General features: G+C 44.4%; 1 protein-coding gene and 1 long non-coding RNA gene across 9 annotated transcripts in view; one reads left to right on the plus strand and one right to left on the minus strand.

Moving 5' to 3' along the window:
- Positions 1–371: 371 nt before the first annotated feature.
- PCBP1 (poly(rC) binding protein 1) lies at positions 372–1,970 on the minus strand. Its single transcript, XM_049856734.1, has one exon. It carries the CDS (start codon positions 1,779–1,781, stop codon positions 711–713), a length of 1,071 nt encoding a protein of 356 aa, XP_049712691.1. The 5' UTR covers positions 1,782–1,970; the 3' UTR covers positions 372–710.
- A 540-nt stretch (positions 1,971–2,510) lies between these two features.
- Positions 2,511–24,594, plus strand: part of LOC126060536 (uncharacterized) — a 45,253-nt gene continuing 23,169 nt past the window's right edge. For 6 of the 8 annotated variants that reach the window (XR_007513610.1, XR_007513607.1, XR_007513605.1 and 3 more), the window contains exons 1-2: positions 2,511–3,954; positions 6,003–6,099. This is a non-coding gene — a long non-coding RNA (uncharacterized LOC126060536). Of the gene's footprint in view, positions 3,955–5,935; positions 6,131–24,594 lie in introns of all 8 variants that reach the window. The other 2 variants (XR_007513611.1, XR_007513609.1) reach the window with 2 other exon arrangements.

Below are 24,594 nucleotides of genomic sequence, written 5' to 3' on the forward strand. Positions count from 1 at the left end.
GCCATTCATCAGAGGTTCTAAAAATCTGTATACATCTTCCATTTGGGAAAAGCCTGTTTCCTACCAGAGAAATAAGCAGAGGCTTCTCTCTGGAGCTCAGCTGGAAAAATGACTCTCTCGGGAAGAGCCCCCCCTGTCTCTGCAAACATCCCAAGGTAGGCCCAACCTGCCGTGTTCCTTTGTTGGGGCACAGTGGGGCTGGAATCTTACCAGTAAGGTAAGAAAGGCTTGAGGGAGTACCAAGGACTAGCCCACCCTTCTCCCTCCTCCCCACAAACACCTAACAGGAAAAGGGGAGGAAAAAAAAAGCACCAACAACAGTTTAAGATAGTAGTTCCCAGCTTTTTCAAATATGAAGCAATTTTTTTTAACCAATCCATTTTTAATTCTTAAATTCTTGACATTACAGAACTAAACTGAAATTTATTAACATTCCACTCTTACATTTCTTATCGACAAACAGAAATAAAATTCAGGAGCCAAAAAACCCAAACAAAACTAAAAACAGGGAAAAGCTTATAAAACTAAATATGGATCCCAGCATTAACAGCTGAACAGAAAATGTGATTTTTAAATTCTTAGCAGATGATAAAGTTATGTAGAAACTGAACACTTACAAATTATTTAGAACCTGGAATCACTGACCAGAAATTACACAGTTGGATCATGGGAAAACAGCAGAAAGGAGTTATGAGTGACCCTACACTGTTCTAGCTGCAGCCCATGCCCTTCTCAGAGGAAAGCCTGGCATTAATTAGATACTGGGCCAGGCTAATACTGGCAGCAGAACCAGTGATAGTAACCTGCCTACCAGAGGAGCCTTCCACTGGGTTGGCAATTTTGATCTGGGCCCCCGACATCTGGCGGATCTCATTAATGTTGGCGCCCTGGCGCCCGATTATGCAGCCAATTAAGTTATTTGGAATGGTGAGTTCATGGGTGGTTTGAGTAGATGCATCCAAACTTGCCCAATAGCCTTTCACCTCTGGAGAGCTGGAGTCAATTCCGGCGAATCCGGTCCCGCCGTGCAGCATGGCAAAGTGAGACTGTTGTCTTGCCACCTGGTTCAGCTTGGCCAGATCGAGCGGAGAAATGGTGTGTTGTCCTTGAATCGAGTAGGCGTCTAGAGGTGGTCCCTCCAGGTCATGGGTGGCGTGGGGGTAGCCCGCAGCGTCGCTGCAACGATCTTGGCCGCCGGCACATATGACTGGCGAGCTGGCCGGCATGGGCTGGTACGGAATGGTCATGACTCTCCCTTGCGGAGACTGGGAGAGCGTCTCCAGCATGACCAGGCAGATCTGCTTGACACACTCGGTGACAGACTGCGGCACGCCAGCAATGGTGATGGCCCGCTCGGTGGAGTTGGGCAGCATATCCCCCGCCACCTGGACCTGGGCCCCCGTACTCTCACGGATCTCCTTGATCTTACAGCCGCCTTTCCCAATCAGGGAGCCGCACTGGGTGGCCGGCACCACCAGCCTCAGGGTGACCGGGGGCCTGCTGGCCGCCGTGCTGTTGGTCATGGAGCTGTTGATGTCTTCTTCCAGCTTGTCGATGATCATAGCGAAGGCCTTAAAGATGGCATTGGTGGGCCCGGTCAGAGTGATGATTCTCTCGGGACAATTCCCCTCCGAGATGTTGATCCGCGCGCCACTCTCCTCGCGGATCCTCTTAACCGACTCCCCTTTCTTCCCAATGATGCTTCCTACTTCCTTTCCGTGCATAAGAAGCCGAATGGTGAGAGTCACATTTAGTCCACTTTCAGTCACACCGGCATCCATGGCGAGCGGCGGGCGGCGTTCGGGGGAGTTGGGCTCGTTACGTGGTCAAGTCTTTGGTGCCTGGCGGGGGGAGGGGAGGTGTAGGCCCAAAACTGCCGGCGCGAGGCGAGCGAGGGCCGCGGGAGCGAGCGGGTGCGGGCGGGAGGCCGCGGCGGCGTCACAGGGGTGGGCGGCGGCGGCGCAGGGGGCGAGCGGGGCCGGGAGCGGCGGGCGGGCGGGTGGGCGAGGGCGCGGCGGTGGCGACTCCGGCGGCAGGCTCGGCGGTCTGGGCGGGGCGGGAAGCCCGCTTTCAACCCCGCGTACCCTCTGACCCCGGAAGTGCTTGCCGCCGCAGGACCCCTTGAAAAAAAATGAGGACCCGTCTTTTAGGTCACAAGAGCGCGCCACTTCCCTTATGGTATTAAAAAAACACCCCTCTTAACACACTGATGGTGACAATAAAGCACACATCGGGCAGACGCCGTGAGTCCGGCAGAGCTTTAAAATAAATATGTATTTTATTCACTCTAACGGCACCGGCAAACCTTTGGAAATGTTAGTGTTGTGTGCTGGAGAGACACATTGTTTTCCCTGTCCACAATAGCGGCTTCTGCACGGAGTGCCGCGGGCAGCCCTGGCAGTAACTGCAGGCGGGAGCTGGGACGCCGCGGGTTTAAAACGTGAGCGTGAGGTGGCCAGAGCGCGTGCGCGGGACTGTGGGGAAACGGGGGGGCCCTCGTCGTCTTCCGGGGGGGAGGGGCGGTGAGGCGAGGCCTGACGGGCGCGCGCGGGCGGGCACGTGGGGCCCTTTCGTCCCCGGCGTCCGGCGGGTCCGCACCAGCCCCCACCCCTGCCACGGCCCGGCGGTGACGGCCGGAGTCGAAAGACCGAAACCGACCCCCGGGTGGTGACCGGGTCCCCGCTCTGTTGGTCGTTTCTGGGAAGTGCTAGAAACAAGGCATGAAAGGAATGGCGTCCATTTACATAATGCTTTGTTTGCATTTTGCAAGTTTCTTTCGGTTAAACCAGCATAAACCCCGCCCCCTGCCCTTGCATCGTTTTAATGGTCGTAGCTTCGTCAAACATTTAAGACAATGGTGTTCCCCTGTAAAGTCTTCATTTATTCAGGGGGTACAACGTGTGCTTTGGGTAGTTCCTGCGGTTGTTCCCGCACGGTTTACGGCCTCCGCTGCTGCCTTTCGGTTTTTTTCTCTTTGGTGCAGTCACCGCGCCCCGCTGTCCCCGGGGGCGGCCCCCGATGGAGCCCCGCCATCTTGAAAAGCTTTTCCTATCGAGTGTTTCTACCGCACTTTTGTCTCGCTAAGAAAATGTCGTTCGGGGGGCTGGTATACGAGTTGTGATTTCTGCCCTTTCCCCTTCGACTTAGCTACACCAGAACAGACTCGGGCGCAACGTGCTTAAGGATTTCGCTGGGAAAGCGGCTAACGTGGCGGTGCTCCCGCCCCGCTTTTCTCCTTCCCCACGGGGGTGGCCGCCATGTTTTCTGAACACAAAATGGCGACACGTGGCCTGGATTCGTCGCCAACTGGAGACCCGAAAACTCTAGAATGTCCTCGCTTCCGTGGCCCGGGGCCTTCCCCGAATAGAGAGTCCTCTGAACCCTCGGACATTAAAACCCCCACGCTGATCCGGAGCTCTGTGGGCGAATTTTAATGCTTTTCCCCCATTCATTTGAAAGGGAACACAAATAACTGAAAAGTGTAGGAACGTTACTGATTTTTAAAAAATTTTAACGATTGGTAGTGGGGGGCAGGAATTTGGGGCCCCCAGTTTTAGGAACTACTGCCTTAATGAACGAGGTGGGAAATTACTGCTTTCTTAGATTTCCTAATACGGGTTTCTCTGGGACCGAGGAATGGTTTTAAAGTCTGTTTTCTTAAGATTTAATCTCCATGAAAGGGTGCCTGTGATCTTTTTCACAGGCCAGCTGGTCAGTGAACTTCAGTTTACCATACAATTGATGTTCACGTTTAGTCTACAAGGAGCAGATGTTAATTGTGCATATATCAGATCCTGGGTTAGACATCTTAATGCATGTTTAATTTTTACAATAATTCTCTGAGGTGGGTGTTCTCTCTCTATCGGATGAGACATTTAGGCTCAAAGACATGAAGTCACTATTTCAAGGTCACACAGTGTGGGGGGATGGAATCCAGACCCGATTTCCTTACTGGTGAGTGTATATTCCAGATTTTCTGTATATCAGAGTTTGAGAATTTAAATGCTGTTTAAAGCGAGCTTGTTATTTAACGGAACCCCTGAGGTAAACTTTTGTTGGGGACTCCGAGTTTCTCCTGATGTGAGCTACACCTGTAACGGACTCAATGCTATTTTATGAGGTGTCTGGGTGAGGATAAGGAGAGGGAAGTGATTCAGCCCTGCCCAGGTATCTGTCAGTCCTGCCTTCCGTGTGACACATGAGTCTACCTGACTCTGGGAGCAAACAAATCTGTGACTCACCTCCTCAGCTAGCTGCTCAGGTTTGACTCTCACCTTCCCCACCCCAACTTCCCCACCCCAGCTCTCCAGCCAGGTAAAAATAAATTATTTTACTCTGGCGCCAAGTCTCCGTTTCTCTGTAAATATTGACAGAGCATGACAGTGTTAGATAAATTATAGTTCGTGGGCTTGTCAATTCAACATGACAAATAGCCAGGCAACAAATATGTGCCTAACCAGGGCTCTACTTGTGTGATGTCACAGAGGGAGAGAAGGGCTTTTTGCTTTTTTTAAACTTACATCAGTGTCGTATCTCAAACTTTTCAAAGTGATATGATATTGTTATATAGTCGTACAGATTAATGGGTACGTGTCTAATAGCAGCAATGACAGTGATAGCGCTAAGTGCTTAGTGGAAACCCTGGTGGCATAGTGATTAAGAGCTACCGCTGCTAACCAAAAGGTCCTTAGTTTGCATCAGGTGCTCCTTGGAAACCCTATGGGGCAGTTTTTCTCTGTCCTGTAGGGTTGCTATGAGTTGAAATTGACTGTCTGGCAATGGGTTTGGTTTTGGTTTTAAGTTCTTACTATGTGCCAGGCACTAAGTGTTACCTATACGTTAATTCACTGGGCCTCATTTTTAAAAGTAAACCATTGTTAGAAATTTACATCAGGACCCAGGCGTGTATGTAACAGAAACAAGATTTTTTTCAAAACAGTATTTATTCTTACATGCAATTTACTCTGGTAATTTTTAGTCTACTTTTTATGTTTTAAAAAAGGCCGATCATAGTTAAAGTGACTAAAAACCCATCATTAGGTTGTGACCACTGTTCACATTTAATCCTCACAAAGCGTCATGAGATGGGTGGTGATATTATTTCCATTTTGCAGAGGTGCAGAAAGGTGACGTAACTTGCCCTTGGTAATACAGGTATAAGGGATAAAGCAAGGATTTGAATCTAGACAATCTGAATCCAGAGACTGTATTTAACTACTAAGCTAGATGTGGTCTCTGTAGGGAGCCTTGGCTTCTAGGGAGACAGAGTAGTTATGGAATTAAAGAAATTAGTAAATGCTAAAAAATCAAGACAATGAAAGGACCAAGTAGTATACAATCAAGGATTTTCCTGATTCAAAGCATTCTGGTCCTCTCAACATGCCACCTATTTATTGTCTCTAAGTTTTTTTTTTTTCAACCTATCAGGTCTTCCTTCCCAAGACTGCCTCTTTTAAACCTTTTCTACCTGAATTAGTCCCTTGGTTTTCTCTTATCTGAGTACCTTCAGGACTCAACTTCCCTTAATGAAGCCTTCCCTTTCCAGCTCCTCTAGCTCACAGCTTCCCTTCTTCCCTCAAAGTCATACAACCCTTCCCTCTGGGAGCCCACATTTGCCTATTGCTTACGTTGTAATCAGTCTTGGTGTTGATAATGTGTGGTACAGACCAGAGGTACTTTGGGTGACCCTTTGATCTGGCAAACAGGGTACTGAACTTGGGAATCAGAGGCCTTGGGCACCAGCCCCAGGTCTGCCACTGACCAGTTCTGAGACTTCTACAAGCCTCAGTTTTGCTATTTGTAAAACGAGAGTAAACACTCTCCAAGACCCCTTCTAATTCTGTGCAGGGAGTGTTGATATTTTGTGATCTTGGTTATGTGTACCTGGGGGGAAGGTTGTGTAAATGTTTTACTCAGTTCTGTAAATTCTCCACAGGTCAACTTCCTCAGACCTGTGTAATTTTGTGGATATGTGAGTAAATTCCACATCACCCATTTTACAGATGAAGCCACTGAGATGTGGAGCATTGGACTCTGAATAGTCACCGCCCCACCCCCGGAGCCTCATACGTGACTCTTCTCTCGCTGAAGTGACGGAAGGTTGGTTAAGGGGTTTGACAAGGTTGGGAAGGTGAGTCAGGCTTAGACTTTGGAAAAGGAACCACAGAATTTATAATCCTACATTCAGAGGAAGAATTTCTGCTTCCTGTTCCTTCCCATTGGCCTGTTATGGAAAACCTTTCGAAGTGATTTCGTTTGTTTAATCATGACAATTTTGTCAGGAAGGTGTATTGTTCAGACTTGATGGAAGAGCTAACTTTGAATCAGAGGAGGGAAGTAACTTGCCCAAGGTTACACAGCTTGTTAGCACCTTAGCTGGGCCTCTTATCCCTGCTTGTGGATTGTTTCCTTGCTTTCTGATGCTTATGTCACTGCCTTTATTGTATGGAATAACTTTACCTTCAACTCAAGAGGTTTTCAAGCTAGTCTGTTTTTCTGTCCCACAATATCCAACCCACTTAGATTAGGCTCCCGACTCTTGGTTTAAGAGATTGTCTTCCCTCTTGCCTGGCCCAGCAAGTGTACTGCAGCTGTTTGAATTTGTCCTACTAACTTGCAGCATCTGCTTTTCAAAAACATGGTTTCTTCCTTTCTCCTCCTTCAGATTTCTCTTTTATTTAAAACTGTAGTAAATTGAGAGATTTTTTTCCACATTATATTCTAGGCTAGTACAAAGTGTAGCTTAGAAACATGTCTTAGCCACTTTGTGGATAGTAACAATTTGACCCCCTTGTGCTGGTGATCCTGTTCTACTATTACAGGGTTGCTGCTTGGTTTTCTCAGAAGGAAATTCTCAATTCCCTGTGATGCCTCTGACTAAATAAGGCCTGGGGAAAGGAGTGTAGAGGAGTTAAAGGGGAAAATGGAGAACAGAGTGCAAATACAAAGGATAGAAAGTGAGGAAGGAAGAAAAGGTAAGAAGAGGAAAGAGAATAGGGTAGAGAGAAGAGGGAAATACAGGATCCATGGAGGGGAGGTGAAGAGATCAATCCAGAGTTGTATTATTCTCTGCTATGGTACGGAATGGTTATGGTATGGAAAAGGTGCTGTGGTGGCCCAGTGATTAAGCACTTGGCTGTTAACCAAAAGGCTGGCAGTTCAAACCTACTAGCCGCTCTAGGGGAGAAAGATGTGGCAGTCTGCTTCTGTAAAGAGTCCAGCCTTGGAAACTCTGCGGGGCAGTTCTACTCTGTTTTAAGTGCTTGCTATCAGTCAGAATCGACTTGATGACAGTGGGCTTGGTTTTGGTGTGGAAAGATCCCTGAATGGCGAAAACAGTTTGCTTTCGGCTACTAACTGAAAGGTTGCTGGTTCAAACCCACCCAGCAGTGCCTTGAAGGAAAGACAGACCTGGTGATGTGCTTCTGTAAATGTTAAACAGCCAAGAAAAGCACATGGAGCGCAGTTCTGCTCTGTAACACATGGGGCAGCCGAGAGTCGGAATCGACTTGACAGCAGAGGGTTTAGATGTTTTTGTTTATAGTATGAATAGGCTACTGTCTCGTACCAAGGAAGAGCAGCTGGTATGGTAACTCTTCATGAGGTGATCTTGAGCAGCACTTGCTTGCCTTTTTGATTGTCTATTTCTAGTATCAGGTAGGGGAAATTTTTCTTGATTCTCATATCAGTTGAGGATATGATTAACCCACTGCCACTACTGTCGAGTCGATTCCGACTCATAGCAACCCTATAGGACAGAATAAAACTGCCCCATAGAGTTTCCAAGGAGCGCCAGTAATTTTAATATTAGTCTCAGCTCAGTTGGTTTATAAAGGAAATTGTGTTACAAAATTGCAGAAGGTGTTCCTAGTACAATTTCTTTTTATTCATTTATTTGAAAAATAATCATTGATTATTTATATGAACCAGACACAGATGAATGGGATTCTGTCCTTGCTCTCAAGATGTTTATGGTCTAGAGAGGGAGACAGGCAGGTAAACAGATACCCACAATGTGTTAAGTGTTGGGATATGAGTAAAAAGAGGGTGTTATGGGAACACAGAGGCAGGGCCCTTGATTCAGCCTAGGAGGGGGCTGGGGAAGGCTACCTAGAGAAGTTGACATCCAGGCTGAGTCTCAGTCTGGCAGTTGCAGGGAAGGGTATTTCAGGCAGAGGGAGCATCTTTGCAAAGACCCAAAGGCAGAGAGCACAGTCCCTTTGGAAGTTGTAACTATTTCAGGAAGGCACGAAGGATGCTTGAATTATCCAATTTTTGGTGATTATTGTTCTGCCACCTCAGTAGTGTGGATTATTGAGACTTGATTATGTTTACCAGGGCATAGAAAGTTAAAAGTCCTCGTTTTGTAGCCATAAAAAGTCCTCAGTCTGTAGCACAAAGTATTCTCTTTTTAAGACGAAGGCACCAGAATTTGCACCTCCTATCTAGAGACTCTAAGGAGAGAATGGAAAGGAGGCATAGTCTCTGAAGTAGCAAAGGCTGTGGTTGGCAACGCTCTGTCCAGTAGAAGAAAGAAGGTGCAATGCACAGCATATCCCTTTCTTACCCATGTTGTGGACTGGATCGTGTTTTGCTTTGTTTTTAAAAAGGAGAGTGGACATTTAGGGTCTTTGTCGAGCTAGTTAGGATGTTTGGGTTAAGCAGGAGGAAAAGGAGTTCAGTAATTGCTACTTTATGGCAGAACAAAAGAAATGGCATATAAACAGCTCAGTGCTCCGATCCCACCTGCTGAGCGTCAGCGGACATCGTCAGGGACTCTGTTTCAGAGAGACAGCTGCTTCAGCCGGACGGAGCATTCGTTCCGCATCATTCACTCTGTGAAAGCTGCTGTGTCCAGATGAAGAGCATTGTGTTTTGGTTTTTGATTTTTTGAGACACAGATATAGCTGCGTTAAACAAAAACGTGATGTGTATTCACTGGACAATAGTGAGGTTATAGGGGGATTAAAAGAAAAAAAGTAGTATGAGTGGGTTAGGAAAGAACATGTTTAGAAAATAGCACATAGATTCAGTGGCCATTTCTTAGTCTTCTTACTTGACTTCGCAGTAGCGTTTGATGCTCCCTCCCTGGACCCTAGCTTTACTTGGGCCACTTCCTTAGTTCTCCTCCTACCTCCCTGGCCCCTCCTCCTCAGTCTTTTTTTTTTTTTTTTTTTTGCCGATTCCCCCTATCTCCGCAACCTCCAGTGATGGAATTCTCAGATCAGTCCTCAGACCTTTTCTCAGAATACATTATTCCTAGGTGCTCTCTTTGAAGACTTCAAATACCATTTACATCCTGACAGTTTTCAACTTTGTATTTCCAGCTTGGATGTCCTGCCTTAACTCAAGACTTTCATATCCAGCTGCCTACTGGAAACCTCCACTTGGTCATCGCATAGCTTCTCGAACTTAGCATGTTCAAAAGCTTAACCCTTTGGTGACCCAATTATTTTCTGATTTGACTTTTTTGTTGATACCGTGTGTTTTCATTAATGGAAGCATGCTGTATCCTTGCGTGTGTCTGAATTTTTTTTTAGTGTGGATTTTTTTTTCTTGCCCGCTCCCAAAAGCCTATCCTAAGTATTTAGTGGTACATTTTTTTTTTTTTATGGAGTACCACTAATTGTACACCAGCATCCCCACTGGGATCTATTGCTGCATATATGTAACAAGTAAAAATTTGCAAAATTTATGTTTTTTCTAGCAAAACTCAGACACCTCATACAATACCCTGTACAGACAGTAACTGCGGCACACTCCTGATTCTTCGGTTTCAATCATAAATGTCCTTGCCTTGTGGCAGCATGCACTATCAGTGGTACAGCAGTTTCCCAGTGAACACCAGAGGCTGGAAAAGTTCATAGTCACTGTATGTACCACAAGACATGAAAGGGTTAACGGTAGAGCTTTTCCTTTCAAAACTGCATTTTTGATTGTTCCTCACCTTTTCAGTTCCAGTTGTATTGAATGTGTGGTAGAAAGGAGTTTGCCTTGATTCTGTTCTTTCTCTTTCCTTCCTCACCCTACCCACGACTAGGTCTTGCCAGCTTTAAAAAACGTGTGTAGGATTTGAATACTTCTTGTTACCTTCTTTGCTACTATTGGAAAAAAAATTGTAATAGCGTCTAAATGGTTTTCCTCTTTTTTTTCTTGGTCCACTTAACAGAGTGGCTAGAGTGATCTTTTAAGTGTGTGTCAGCTCATGCCACTCCTCTGCTGAAGACTGTTAACTGGGTACCCATCCCACCCAGATTAAAAGCTGAAGTCCTACAGTCATAGGCAAAGCCTTACAGGATCTGCAACACCACCTCTCTCTCAGCCGCTCTGGCGTTGCTCCTTCCACTTTCCCCTGGCGTGCTAGCCACACGGGTCTCCTGGCAGTTGCTCCATCTTGCCAGGCCTTGGGGCCTGGCAGATACTTCCTCTGCCTGGAACCTTGTTCTTCCGGATATCAGTATGGCCTCCTCTCTCTCCTCCTTCGGGTTTCTGCTCACCTGTCACCTAATCAGTGAAGCATTCCTTGACCGTCCTGTTTAAAGTAAAAGCCATCATCCTGCCTTGCCGTCCGTAACCCCTTCCCCTGCTTTATTTTCCTCTGCATTTGGTGCTGCTTAACGTACTCCTCCCTTCCTTCTCTTACCTTATCTTTTCTTTCTTTCCTCCTTTTCAGCAGCTATGACTGTTACCTGCTATGTACTAGGCATAGTTCCAGGGGCTCTCTAGTTTATTATTTCCCATGCTTGTTAGAATATAAATTTTACAATGTTTAGGACTTTGTTTTTCTTATTGCTATACTTCTACCTCCTAGAACTGTGCTTAGCACATAGGAGTTAAAAGAATAAATTTATTAACTTTTCAAACAAAAATATATTGAATATGTAGAGGGTGGCGTACCAGGTTAATGAGGAAAAGATCTGTATAAGTTAGACATTGTTCTTGCTCTCAGGTTGCTCAGTCTAAAAAGTGCTAATTTTGATCTAAACAGTGCTGTGTTCTCCAGCAGGTTAAAGTGATACATCGTTTTGGAATTGGGGAGGGGAAGACGGGTGTGCAGGGGTGTGGATTTCATCAGAGATGAAGTCCTGCTTGGCCAGACTTACCAATAATTTGCACTGTTCCTGAGAGGGCAGGGTTGATGAGAGCTCACTGCATTACTGGCTTTTTAGGCTGCAGCTTCTTTTTGGCTTTGCCTTGTTAGGGCAGTTAGGGCTTTTTAATGAGTTTCTTAAAAATCCCATTATCAGTCTTGGTTCCTTTAGGTCACATCTGCCTCCATATCTTAAGGATAAGTGGAAGAGCTTATCAACATAACCTTCCTCTACATCTGCAAGTTTTTTTCCAGTGACGTGACAATCCACTTAATAGCTGTGTGGCCTTGAACCTCATTTTTTGTACTTTTCAAATGGAGGTAATGACAAATAACACCAATTTTACTTCTTGTGAGGATTAAATGACTGACATAGTCATGTACCACATAATGTCTGTTCAAGCAGTGTTCTACCACATGTGTGTCCGTGGTCTCAACCCCTGTAAATCCTAAAAATTTGAGGTACGTACAGTGGTTTGTAATAACAAACGGGCATTACTTTGGAAGGTGCATCAAAACATTGTTATTATTACTATCGTTATGTTAAAGCTGCTTTAGTGTATCTAAAAGTGTTTTTTTAAATTTTTTATGCATAGAAGGGTATACTGCATACTATATACTAAGACAAACATTTGATTGATGGCATTGGATTTGAACTGTATGTAACCGTTCTGATTTATGTACAAATTCAACCTAAAGACAGATGTAGGAATGGCACTCGTTCATAATCCAGAGACTGCCTGTCTATTCATATAATATGGTGTCAGCACAACGTCCAAAACACACAGTGTCCTATTTCACAGAACATATCATGGATGTTAAGTAACACATGACAGTATAATGTTGATGAGAACAGGAGAGTGGAAAGAGGAAGGAGGGAAGAGGGCAGGCAATTTCATCTTTTTAGTAACTACTGTATATCTCTGCTTTGTTATGGAAAAAAAACTTAGTGAGCTTGTGTTTTTTTCATAATAAGTGATAACCGTTAGCCATCGAGTTGATTTCGACTCACAGTGATCCTGAAGGACAGAATAGAACTGCCCCCATAGGGTTTCCAACGAGCGGCTGGTGGATTTGAACTGCTGACCTTTTGGTTAGCAGCTGAGTTCTGAACCACTGTACCACCAGGGCTCCGTAGTAGAAAAAAAAAAAAAGTAATAGTTTATTATTAAAAACAAAAACCTTAGTATATTATTCTTTATAGATTAGCAGGTTTACAATGAATCTTTCTTTCTTTCTCCACCCAAATAATTACCCCTGTATTACACGAGGGAATGAAATTCTAGAACCCCACCCCAAGCTATCCATTGAACTGGTATCCAGGTAGGAAATAACCTTTTCCCTTTAGGTGAAATTGGATTTCAGGAGGTAGTAGTTAGGAGAGGCTCAGAGGGATTGGTGATGGCGATGACGATGATGGCAGCAGTCGTAGTAATAGCTAATGTTGGTGGCTAGGCACTGTGCTAGCACTTTATGTGGATTATCTTATTTTAACAACATAGCCGTATGAGGTAGAAACTATGAGAAGCAGACCAGTATGGGGGTAAGGAGTGTAGACCCTGGGGTCAGACTGCCTGCAATGACACCTCAGTTTTGCCAGTGACTGACCCTGTGACCTCGAACAAGGAAACTGTGCCCCGTTTTCCTCATTTGTAAAATGAGGGTAATAATAGTACCTGCCTCATAAGGTGGTTGTGATGATGAAAGGATATAAGCCATGTAAGATGCTTGGCATAGTGCTTGGTGCATAGAAGGTGCTCAGTATCAGTTGTTACAATTAAAGTAGTTGTTATTCTCATTTAACAGTTGGAGAAACAAAGACTTAGAGAGAGGTAAAGTAATTTTCCTCAGTCACACAGCAAAGAAATTATGGAACAGGGATTTGAACCCAGGCAGCCAGACCCCAGAGCTCCTGTTATGAGCCGTTAAACTGTACCTCCTTAGTGGGTTGAGGGGAACAGACAGGATAAGAACTGCATCTTGTCCATCTTCAGAGTGTAGATATGAGGGTCGGCTTGGGTTCTGACTTACCTAAACTTCATTTGTGATCTTAAGCATCTTACCGCCACAGCATGTGCACTGATCGTTCTTCGAATTGACTTCTTGCCTAGATCCAAGAAAGGAGGAGAAATGAATGAGTAATGGGTTGGTATAGTCTTCTGCTGAGGAACTGGGTGTTCCTGGGCCTGGGCTAGGAAATGGAGCTCAATAAACATCTGTGCCCATCCCAGTGCTCTTTGGCCCAGAAATAGAGCTTATCCAGTCTCTCTTGTCACTATGCTTGTTTCTCGTCCTGTTCTTTTTTAAAATTTTATTTTGTTGTTGTTGAGGGTTGTTTTCTTTTCTCAATATACCTGGTAATGATGAGGAGCAGAGCAGTATACACATCGAATACTTTTTCTGTGCATTTTCATGGATTATCTCATTTAATCCTTAAAATAACCCTGCAAGGTAGTTACTCTTATTCCTATTTTATAGAGGCAAAGAGAGGTTAGGAAACTTCCTTAAAGTCACACAGTTAAGTGGTAGAGTTGGAATTTGAATAAGGCAGTCTGGCTTCAGAGTCCATGTTCCTAACCTTTACACTCTGCTGCTTTTATTCTTCTCTTACTTGTGTAAAGCAGACAGTATGGGCTGGGCGGTTTAGGAGGTAGTAGGACCAACCCTGTTTTTCCCATTTGAAAAATGGAAAGATTTTTTTTTTTTAGCTGTGATTTAAGTGAACTTATTAGTTTCTCATCCAAAAATTTATACACACATCATTATGTGACCCTAGTTGCTATCCTGGTAATGTGTTAGCACACTCCTACTTTCCACCAGAAATGGGAAGATTGTGACCACTGGGCTAGGAATAAGGCCTGTGTCCCTGTCTTGACCCTGTCACCAACTTGTCGTGTCTAAGATTTCACTTTTCTCATCCTTGGTGTCCTTATCCATTAAACAAGTGGGTTGCCCTGGATGGTCTCTGAGATCCCTTCTAACTGATGTTCCATGATTGATCACATGACGTGAGAAGAGTAACACTTGCCCAGCTCCTTCACTTGGGGGCAGTGTATTTTTGAGCTATTAAGGAAACCTTCTTTGTGTGGGGAAAATGCCCAGATTCCAGGGCAGGACATGAACTACCTCCTTGAAGAAGATAGTTCTGGGTTCTTTTTTGAGGCTGGTTGCCAAGGAAACCTAGCCTCTGGCCAGCAACAGCCAGGAATGCTTTGGTTGAGGATTGGGTACAGATAATTTAAACAAGCAGTACGTTTAGGTTTCACTTCCCTTCTCTCCTCTCCCTTCGCCAGCTACCTCTTTTTCAGGTGCTTACTTTGAAGGCTTTCTATGTGTTAGGTTTTGTTTTTGTTCTGATTTTACAAATACTGAAACTAAAGCTCTAAGAGTTAAGTAATTGGCCACATCTACTCAGGGAGGACTCTTTAGTTACTTATGAATGTTTTTTGTTTGTTTTGTTTTTGTTAGAATGATAGACTCTTGGAAATGCAAAGAGCCTTCAAAGTAATTTAATACAGTCTTCTTGTTTCCAGTCTGCCATTCAATTAAAGGAGTGCTTTCTCTTGCCCCTCAGAGAGATGATCACGTAAGTTCTCTTTGAATACCTCCATTGATGGGGGGGCCCATTCCTGTTGAGGAATGCCATTATATTGTTAAATAACTCTGATTGGTTTTTCTGAATTGAAATCTAATTGAGTCTTCTCCTCCCTCTAACTTCACAGAATAAATGTCCATCTTCCACAGTCGTGTGAATGTTTGAAGACGGTCTTCGTATTTATCAGGCATATTTGCAGTTCCCTCATAGCATCTAAACTTGCTTTCAGTTCAGGCTGATTTGTGCAGAAGCATTCTCTACCTGTCAGTACTTTGCAAGTGCAGCCTCACAAACCTGTGCTTCACTTTTTCTGACTGGGCTAGGCCTTTCCCATATCCTTGGAAGCGAATGGATAGAGAGCTAAATCTTTACAATTGCACAAGTCTAGAGGGTTTGCAGTCTTTTCCTCTTGTGAACTCTAGGTCAGGCTGCTGCCCTGTGCACACTGACCCCTACCCTTTGCCACTGAGTCAGTTCCAACCAATAGAGACCCTGTAGGATAGAGTGGAACTGCACCCTTGGGTTTCCAAGGAGCGGCTGGTCCATTTGAACTGTCCACCTTTTTTTGGTCAGCAGCCAAGCTCTTAACCACTGGGCCACCAGCGCTCCCTGCACACTGACAGTGCTCACAAAATGGCTGGGTTTATCCGGGCACCAGATAAAACTGCATTTACTTCATCAGGCCACTAGGTGATGAACAGCTCACAAATGGAGACTGCCAGGGATGGTTATGTATAGGGCAGTCTCCATTTGATCTTGAAAAGGCCATCAGAAGTCATCTCTAGTCCAATCTCTTTATTAAAAGATTTTTATGTCTAAACATAGGTCTTCTGTACACTTTGTCTTTTTCAGTTTTGTTTTAATTTTAAGTGTTAATTTGGTTGAGATATTTCCTTGAGTAATTTTTTTAGGAGGGAGGTATGGGTGGTACTTTCGCTATCCTTATATGTCTAAATATGTATACGATAAATATATGATTCATATATGTATTTATAAATATACACATACATATACATATGTGTACATGACTTGAACGTGTGAATGATGTCTTGGCTGGGTTTAGGATTCTTAAATAGTAGTTCTAGTCTCTACAAAGTCTGTAAGCATCCTTCCACTTTCTTCAGTTTCTGGTGATACAGATGAGAAGCCCAGTGTCAACAGGATTATTTTTCCTTCCTAAGTAATCACGTGTTCTCTCTCTGGACGTTTGTAAATTTTTTCTTTGTGCTTAGAGTTTCACCATGATATGCTTATGGATATGTGACCTTTAAAAATAATCCTGTTTGATGAAACTTGTAGGCGTAAAAATTTGTCTTTGTTTCAGTTCAGAGAAGTTACATTGCATCCTTTCTTTCTATTTCCAATCTTTTTACTTTACAGGTGAGGAAATTGAGCCCAGAAAAGTGAAGTGACTTGCCCAAGATCACATAGCTAGTTACACACGAACCCCAAGGAAATAACCTAACTCCGTTGGTGAACTGGTGGTGCAGTGGTTAAGTGACCGGCTGCTGACCAAAAGATCAGCAGTTTGAATCTATCAGCCACTCCTGGGAAACGCTGTGGGACAGCTCTGCTCTGTCCTGTAGGGTCACTATGAGTTGGAATTGGTGCGATGGCAACAGGTTTTTTGGCGAACTAGACGTTTATTGTTTTGAATATTGTTCCAGTGACAGGGCCAGCATGAACAACTTGAAAATTTTTTAATAAGGCAGGAATTTTGCCAAGGGTTAGTGGGAAAATGAAGAAGGAAGAAGAGGTGATAAAATTCATTACAGTTAAAATGTGGCCATCTGAAGGACTGCAAAATTTACCAGTCCCCCAGGTATTCCAGTTATTGCACTAAAAAAAAGCACTAAAACTTAATGAAGCCATGAAGTTGCTTGAACACTTGGAGAATTAGACATTTAAATGTTAGGAGTTGGTTAAGTGTGGTCATGCCCTGTTGTAAATACTGGAAAACATACAAGTGACATCTGAAGGCTTGGAGACAGACATCATAAACTGTGTTATCAGTGGTCTGGTTGCTGTTTTGAGTTCCAGCCTGGGACTCTTTTCTGCTGGAAACCACCCTGTTCCTGGCTATGTTGGTCTTTGGATTTCCCCAGTCCTTCAGTTTCTTTCAGTTTTGAAAAGAAACCTACCCCAGAGGGCGAGGTCAAGCACCTGAAAGGACTTTGACAGCTCACACCAAGTTGTTTTCCTTCCAGAGCCGTCTGGTATGCGGCTGCATGAGGCGTGAGGCTTCAGCAGGCTGTGATAAAGACTAATTGATGGTGAATCAGCTTTTGGGCAAGGCCTAGGTAGTATCATTTGTTTGGTAACCAGGAAAACATGTAGACCAAATAGGTTGTCTTTATTGTCCTCAGAAAGTTGAAAGTCAAGAGCCCAGTCACCAGAGAACTGTCAAGATCGCTCTGCCTTTGGTTTGTTGAAGAGGGGAAAGACTTTATTTGATTTTCTTCTCTCCTCATTTGAACTTCTTTTCCATTCAGGCAAGAGCCAAGTCCCTGGCCTCTTTCTGCAGTTCCAGCGTCTAAACCTTTATACTTTGCCTCCTGGAATTGCTGCTTGATGTGAAGTATTTTCTCTAGATACCCCCTCCCCCTGCCAGCCCCTTCGCAGAATACAGCTTCCCCTCTTCCCTTGGCTGTAAACCTACTAGATAATAGCATTTCACATTGAATCTTTACATATGGAACTGGTCCTTTCTTCAACTCACCCCATACCACTTCTACCCTGACTTTGTCTGATTGCCCCCCAGCCCCATTCCCCAGCACCCCAAAGCTGCATCCAAACCACTGAACTTTGTTATCCCTCAAATACCCTTCCTCTTTGAGACTTCTGCTGGCCAGTAAGGCCACCTGATCCCTGTCCCTGAAGCTGGTATCTACACCCATTCCTCCATGTTTGCTAAGGTCTTTGGTGTCTGATCTCTCCTCCTGGGGCTGTGGCCCAGGCTGGGGGATTGGTAGCCAGGGCTGGACTGGGACCAAGGATTCAGGATAGAATGTGGGATGAGAGGGTTTGGTTTCCACATCTTAGACGTGGCCGGGGCGAAGCCAGAAGATCTGAACATCAGGGGTGGGAGGAGGGGTAGGTGGGACAGAAAAAATTAAGTATCTGAAGCAAGGGCTGTCTTCTGTAGGCTCCCTCTTCTGCTTATTTTTTGAAAAATAGGTCTTAATTTTCAAGAAACGAGGTAGTACAGTATTTTTAAAAAATTAAAATTAAAACATTGTTGATAACATTTTGATTGCTACTGTTCTCTTTCCCCCATTCCAGTTATTTTCTGTACTCCCTAGAGGTGACCTTTAGCAGTCGGGAATGTATTTTTCAGACTATTTTCTGTGTATTTATATACATACATCTATATGAACCCTATGCCACTCAAAGTGTTATTTTGTGTTTTTTTATTTGCCAAAATGGTACCATATTTTATACATCATTATGTCATTTTCTTCTTTGATGCAGTAGTATGCCTTGACAGTATTTCACGTTAGTACATAAAGATACATCTCATTCTTTCTGGCCGATGTACCATATTACATGGAGTTTCTGGGTGGTGCAAATGGTTAACATGTTTAGCTGCTAATTGACAGGCTAGTGGTTCGAGTCCACCTAGAGGTGCCTTGGAAGAAAAGCCTGGAGACTTATTCCAAAAAACCAGCCACTGGAAACCCTATGGAGGGTAGTTCTACTCTGACAGTGGGGTCACCAGGAGTTGGCAGCTGTTTTTTTTTTTTTTTTTTAAACAGTATTTGATAAATTGGCTATATTATATTCTATTTAGCTATTTTCCTTTTGAGGGACGTTAAGGTATTTCCAGTTTTTTTGTTATTAAAAATAATTATTTTTGTGTTTTAAACATCAGCATTCTGTTTGTTCTCGGCCTTTTTTTTTTCTTGTACTCTCCCTGGGTGATCTCAACCTCTCCTACAGTTGCAGTTACAGTCTACCCATAGATGACGCCTAAATCTCTATCTCTAGGTCACATCTCTCTCCAGACTGGAATATCCAGCTGCCCACATGGACATCTCCATTGGAATGTCTTACAGACGCTGCATACTGGGGCCTCCTGCTCCTCCCCACTTGCTTCTCCCCCAGTGCCCTATCACATTGCACACAGCACCATCACCCATGCAATTGCTGAAGCCTAAAACCTGGTTGTCATTCATGAATCTTCTCTCCAACATATGACTTGACCATCCAATCACCAGAACTTGTCCTCCCTAACAACAAAAAAAAACCTGTTGTGGTGAGTCAATTCTGACTCATAGTGACCCTACCTCCTCAATATTTCTTTTTCAGCTTTTTTTTTTTTTTTTTAAACTGTGCATTAGGTAAAAGTTTAGAGAGCAAATTAGATTCCCATCCAGAATTTTGTACATAAAGTGTTTCCTGGACTTGGTTTCATTCCCCGCGATGTGTGGGCACTGACTCCATTTCCGCCCTGGGTTCCCTGTTTTCCTTTAATGCTAATTTTATACCCTTTCCTGCACATATTACCCTTTTGATCTCATATAATTGATTGTTTTAAGGAACACTTTTCTCTCAGGTGTTATTGTTTATTTTATAGACCTGTCTATGGTTTGGCCGGAAGGTGGTCTCCGGGAATGGCTTCAGTCCCAGGTCAGAAAGGTGCCTTAGGGCTATAGTCTTGGAGGTTCATCCAGTCTCTGTCAGACCAGCAAGTGTGGTCTTTTTTTGAATTTGACTTTTTGTTCTCCGTTTTTCTCCCACTCTCTCTGGGACCCTCTGTTGTGATCCCCCCCAAGACTGGGTTGGTAGTGGTAGCTAGGCACCAGCTAGTTCTTCTGGTCTTGAGTCTATGTTTCTTGAAACCATTACCTTTCCTTCATTGCCACAGCCTTGTACCTTAGTGTCCTAATCTATAAAAATGAGTGTTTGTGAGGATGAAAGGAATTAATATGTGTGAAATGCTTAGAACAATGGATTAGCACCTAGTTAGTATGAATATTAGCTGTTACCATCATTATCTTCATCAATTTTTACCTTTTTAAGCATAATCTACTCTCATCTCTGTCTCCAGTCTTGATTTTATCCTGCTCGCCTCCATTCCATTCTGCACACTGTAAACAGACTGATCTTTACAAAACATAAGAATGATGCTTAAAAAACATTAATATTTGCTTTGGGCTTTTGTACACGGTGTTAAACCCCCTCCCCCCCAAGAATGCTTTCCCCCTCACCTTTGAATGACCACCTCCTTTTTATTCACATATCGTCCTCGGAGAGGCCTTCCCCTGACCTCCTAATGATTCTGAAGTAGCTATCCAGATACTTTCTGTCCCGTCACCTTATTTTAATTCTTCACATTGCACTTACCGGTATCTGGTATTTTTCTGGTTTATTTGCATATTTGTTTATAGTCTTCTCCAATGTAAATTCTAGAATATAAATTCTCTGAGAGCAGGGGCACCTAATACCTGGCATAATAAGTAATTGTCAAGTGAGTGATAAAACAGCTTCGTATGTCTTATGAGGCTCTCGTTAGCCTGTTTAACATCATCTGCCTCAATATACTCTCCCCTTGGACTCTCCATCCCTCAGCTCATTATTCCATCTCTTCAGATGTGCTTTCTTGCCACGGCCTTTGCATATGCTGTTCCTTCTGTGTAGAATATTTTTCATCAAATACCCTACCATTGCTTGGGTATCTCCTACTTTCAAGTTTCAGCTTAGATGTTACTTTATCTGGCTAGCCTTCTTGATGTTACAGCTCTGTCTGTGTGGCCTTTAGTTATCGTATCTGTTACAGTTGTTTAATCGTCTGTCTCCTTCACTGGACTGTAAGTTCTGTGCAGCAAAGGTCTGTTGTCTTGCTCACCATGTATTCCTAGTGTCTACATGATAGGCTGTGGGTTGGAAGGATCCCTTGAGATGGGTGTGGCAGGTGAGAAAGGGGTGGAATACAAGGGGCAGCACTTGAGGGCTAGGAAGGTGTACCTTAGGATATCAGGGTGAGGTCTAGACATTTGGCCCTAGGCTTGTTGTCATTCTCCGTATTCCATCATCTTTGGTGATTCCACTGTTTGTCTGGATGAACCATCTAATGCTCTTATCTTTTTCCAGGTCATATTCCTGAAATCGGGGTAATCCTAGCAGGGGACATGTCCATGGAAGGGGCTCTGTGTCCTGAGGATAAAGGTTGAGGATTTGGGTAGGCAGATTGTTTGCTGCAGGTGGCTGGTAGCAGAATTAATTGACGGTGAAGTGGAATCCTAAACAAGGAAGGAAGCAAAAGGCCTGAGGGATAAGGTGAGGCAAGGCTGAAAACAGGAAGCTGAATCACTAGGTCAGAAACCTAGAGAATCAGGATGGTGGGTGGAGTGGAAGAAGGGACAGGGCAAGTAGTTTAGGATTAAGTTCACAAATAATCTTGGGGATTACTTAAATTATGTTTAAGTATTCTTCTTTAGTGTGGAGCCAGCTTTTGTATTATAAGAAGGATCAGGTAGTTGACATATAAGGGTCTGAGCAAGGTTGTATATTATTTTGTATTTTATGTGTTATTTAAAGCCAAGTCCCCAGATATCCTACCTTACCTTTTTCTCCCACCGCAGTTTCTGCTGCCAAGAACCTACCTTCCTTCTTTTTAAACACACCAGGTTCAACTAGCTCGTTTTTGAAAAAGATTTTTTATATGAAAGGTTGCAGCAATCCTGGAGCTCATGCTTAAAGTGAGGTTAGGAGACCTATGCGCACTGTCTTTCAGGCCGCTGCCTGTCACCAAACCAGGCCTGGGAGCTGGAGCAGCCTCACGAGTTCAGGACTCTGCCCAGCCTGAATCTGTGGTGTTTTTCTCTGAACTTGGGGGAGAGTAGAATACGGGGTGAGACTGCTTTGGTGAGGCCTAGTAAGGAGCAGTAGAGGACTGGCTAGATGTGTGTGGATGGTAGGGTCTGAAGGGGTGTTAGGTGGTGGGCCTCAAGGTTTCTGACCTGGAATGGCCCTTAAGTATATGGCTGGGTTAAGGGATTCTCATGTGCCAAGCAGGGCACCTTGATAAGGAATGCTAGTCAGTAGCCCTTAAAGGAGTTTGTAGGTCTTTCTCTGTAGCCTGGAGCTCTTTTCCAGGCTGATCAGTAGCTGACATCATGGTGGTTGCTGAGAGGGAATCACGGGGATAGAAGCGATGCTTACCGTGGAGGAGCATGCTTTCTTTTGTAGCTTGGTGGGGTGATTGTGCACATACTGGTCAGCCTATGGTCTTGTGAGGTGAGGCATCTGCATCCCCTCCTAGGGTTCCACTGGGAAAAACAGCCTGAGAGAGTTGGAGATTGTGGCCGTTGTTCGTGATTTCCCCCAGGTGCCCCTGATCTTTGCTGGCCTCCTCTGCTCTCCAGGCCCCATGCTTTGATCTCCTGCCTTCTTTGTTCTACTTTGGGACCTGCAGATTTTATAATCCATTCTGACACCTCTCTTTCTAGATTACTCACTTCATGCCCAGCTTGACTCTTGGGTCCACATAGTCCCCTAATTTCAACATTGCCAGCCAGCTTTAGGTGAGCACCTTCCTCGATATCAGCCTGGTTCCTGGAGCTATGGTTTTGAAGCTTTAATGCATTGGAATTACCAGGGGTGGGGGGTTGGGAGGCTGGATGCTTGTTTAAGATGCAGATTCCTGGTCTCTGCTCTTAGATATTTTGATTTAGTTGGTATGGGGAGGTGACCAGGAATCTGTGTTTTGATCAGCGCCTCAGGTGATTCTGATGGCAGTCATCATCTGCAGACCATATTCAGAGAAACTGCAACCTAGAGGACTGTCAGCCTCCTACTCCTAAGGGGAAAAAGGGGGACCTGAATCCTTTTTTGAATCTGTTTCAAGTATCTTAGAATCCTTATCCTGTTATCTGTCATCCAGTGGGGACAGTGATAACCATCTCCATGTACCTGCACCCCATCTTCTCATTACCACAGTAGGAGCAGAGCACAGATGAGGTGGAGGGCCTTAATGGCTCCCCCATGGCTGGTTAGTACCTTTGGGGATTACAGGGGGCTTTGGCTTTAGCCTCAGAAACCAGGTACTCTCTTGGGTAGAGTGTAGACCTTGAAGTCTGCCCATACCACTTCACCTTTGTCTGAGGGTTCCTCTCTTCCCTGTGCACTTTGACCCTGCCCTAGGGTAGGCCTTCCTCACCTGGTCTCCAGGCTGTCCTCACTCCCCATTGCATCCATCCTCCACACTAGTTGTACTCACCCTCCTATAAAACAACCTGATTTCATCTCTCTATTAAAATTCCCTTTTGCATCTCTGTTACCTATGTAGTCAAACCCAAATGTCTCTGCTTGGAAATGTTGTGCACAGTTCGGCCCAAGCTGTGGCTTGGGCCCTGCAGATCTGGCCCTTGCCAGGCCCTTCTTCACCTTTTCCACTGCAGACACCTGCATCTGCACCCAGTTCCTTGACCTCTTCTTCAACTCTCTGTTACCTCAGGGCCTTTGCAGCACTATAGCCTCTGCCTGGAACCCTTTTTACCCTATTCTTTACCTCCTTAACTGTCCCTTTCCTGTAAGTGTCAATTACACACTATCTCCTCTTAGACATACAAAGAAGGTCTCCCTCTTACTTTCTATCTTAGCACCCTGTTTGCTTCCGTTAGATCACTTACCACTGTTTACTTATTTGTCTTTCTTTCTTACTGGATTAACTGCCTCTAATTCTACCTCATTGACATCGTAGAGGTAGGATTTACAGCACATAGGAAAATTACATCAGACGACAGAGTGGTGACAGGTCACACAATATTAGGAATCTTGGACTAGCCAAGTTGACACATATTTTTTGGTGTGACAGAATTCAGTCCATAACAGTAATTAAGAAGATATGGTAATAAAAACCAAACCTAATTCATTGCCGTCAAGTTGATTCTAACTCATAGCAACCCTGTAGAACAGAGTAGAACTGCCCCATAGGTTTCCAGGGAGCGGCTGGTGGATTTGAACTGCTGGCCTTTTGGTTAGCAACCAACCTCTTAACCACTGTGCTACCAGGCCCAGTATGGTAATAGCCGCTGTAATTTACCCAACTAATCCCTCATCAATACCCTGGAACCAAGGATTTGTTCCATGAGGGCAGGGACCGTCTCATTCATGGTTGTATCTTCAGTGTCCAGGGCCTAGAGGCGCTCAGTAAGTACTTGCTGATTAAACTGCATTTTCCCCTTCTCGTCAGTATCTGTGTTGCTACATTATGGCTCTGTACAACTGTCACTCTTGGCATGTGCCGTTGCTGCCGCCAGAAACACCCTTTCTCTTGTCAGTTTGTCAGCGCCCTTCTTGTCCTTCACTGCTTCTCTGAGTATTTCTTTGACATCCCCAGGCAGTGTTGGTTCAACAAAGACAGCACTTTGTCCCTCTTGAATGGGCTTTGATTTCACCTGTGTGAGAGATAGATGGTACTGCCCTATTACAGATGAAAAATCAGAGGATTCGAGAGATGGATTTGCCTACAGATCGCAGAACTAAGATTCAAAGCTGGGTGCATCTGTAGGGCCCTCATTCACTCTAGCTCCTGATGCCCCCACTGGAAGAAACTAAATAGCAGACCGGGAGACACTGAGATGAATGAGGTGCCTTTTTTTGCCCTTTTTTTTTTTAAAGCTTGGGTAATGAGAGTTTTGGTTTTTTTGTTTAAGTTTTCAGGGTTAAATACAGTAAAAGGAATACTGTTGCCAAGCCAGAGTAAAAGGTGACCATAGTGTTCAGGAGATGATATGTATTTCATGTGATCCCTTGGACAGATCCTTGGAGACTCCATGTGACGCTGACAAAACCAATATACAACCTAGTAGAAATGAGCCAAGGTGAAACTGTTAAATTAAAAATAAAAAAAACAAATACCAACCATCAATTCATACTAGCTTGAAGAACACATAAGGAATGAAAC

The sequence above is a fragment of the Elephas maximus genome, chromosome 17, assembly GCF_024166365.1.
Source record: "Elephas maximus indicus isolate mEleMax1 chromosome 17, mEleMax1 primary haplotype, whole genome shotgun sequence".
Lineage (NCBI taxonomy): Eukaryota > Metazoa > Chordata > Mammalia > Proboscidea > Elephantidae > Elephas > Elephas maximus.

What these genes read in the sequence shown, in the direction of transcription:
- PCBP1 (XM_049856734.1), bottom strand. Translation starts at nt 1,781, where the DNA reads ATGGATGCCGGTGTGACTGAAAGTGGACTAAATGTGACTCTCACCATT.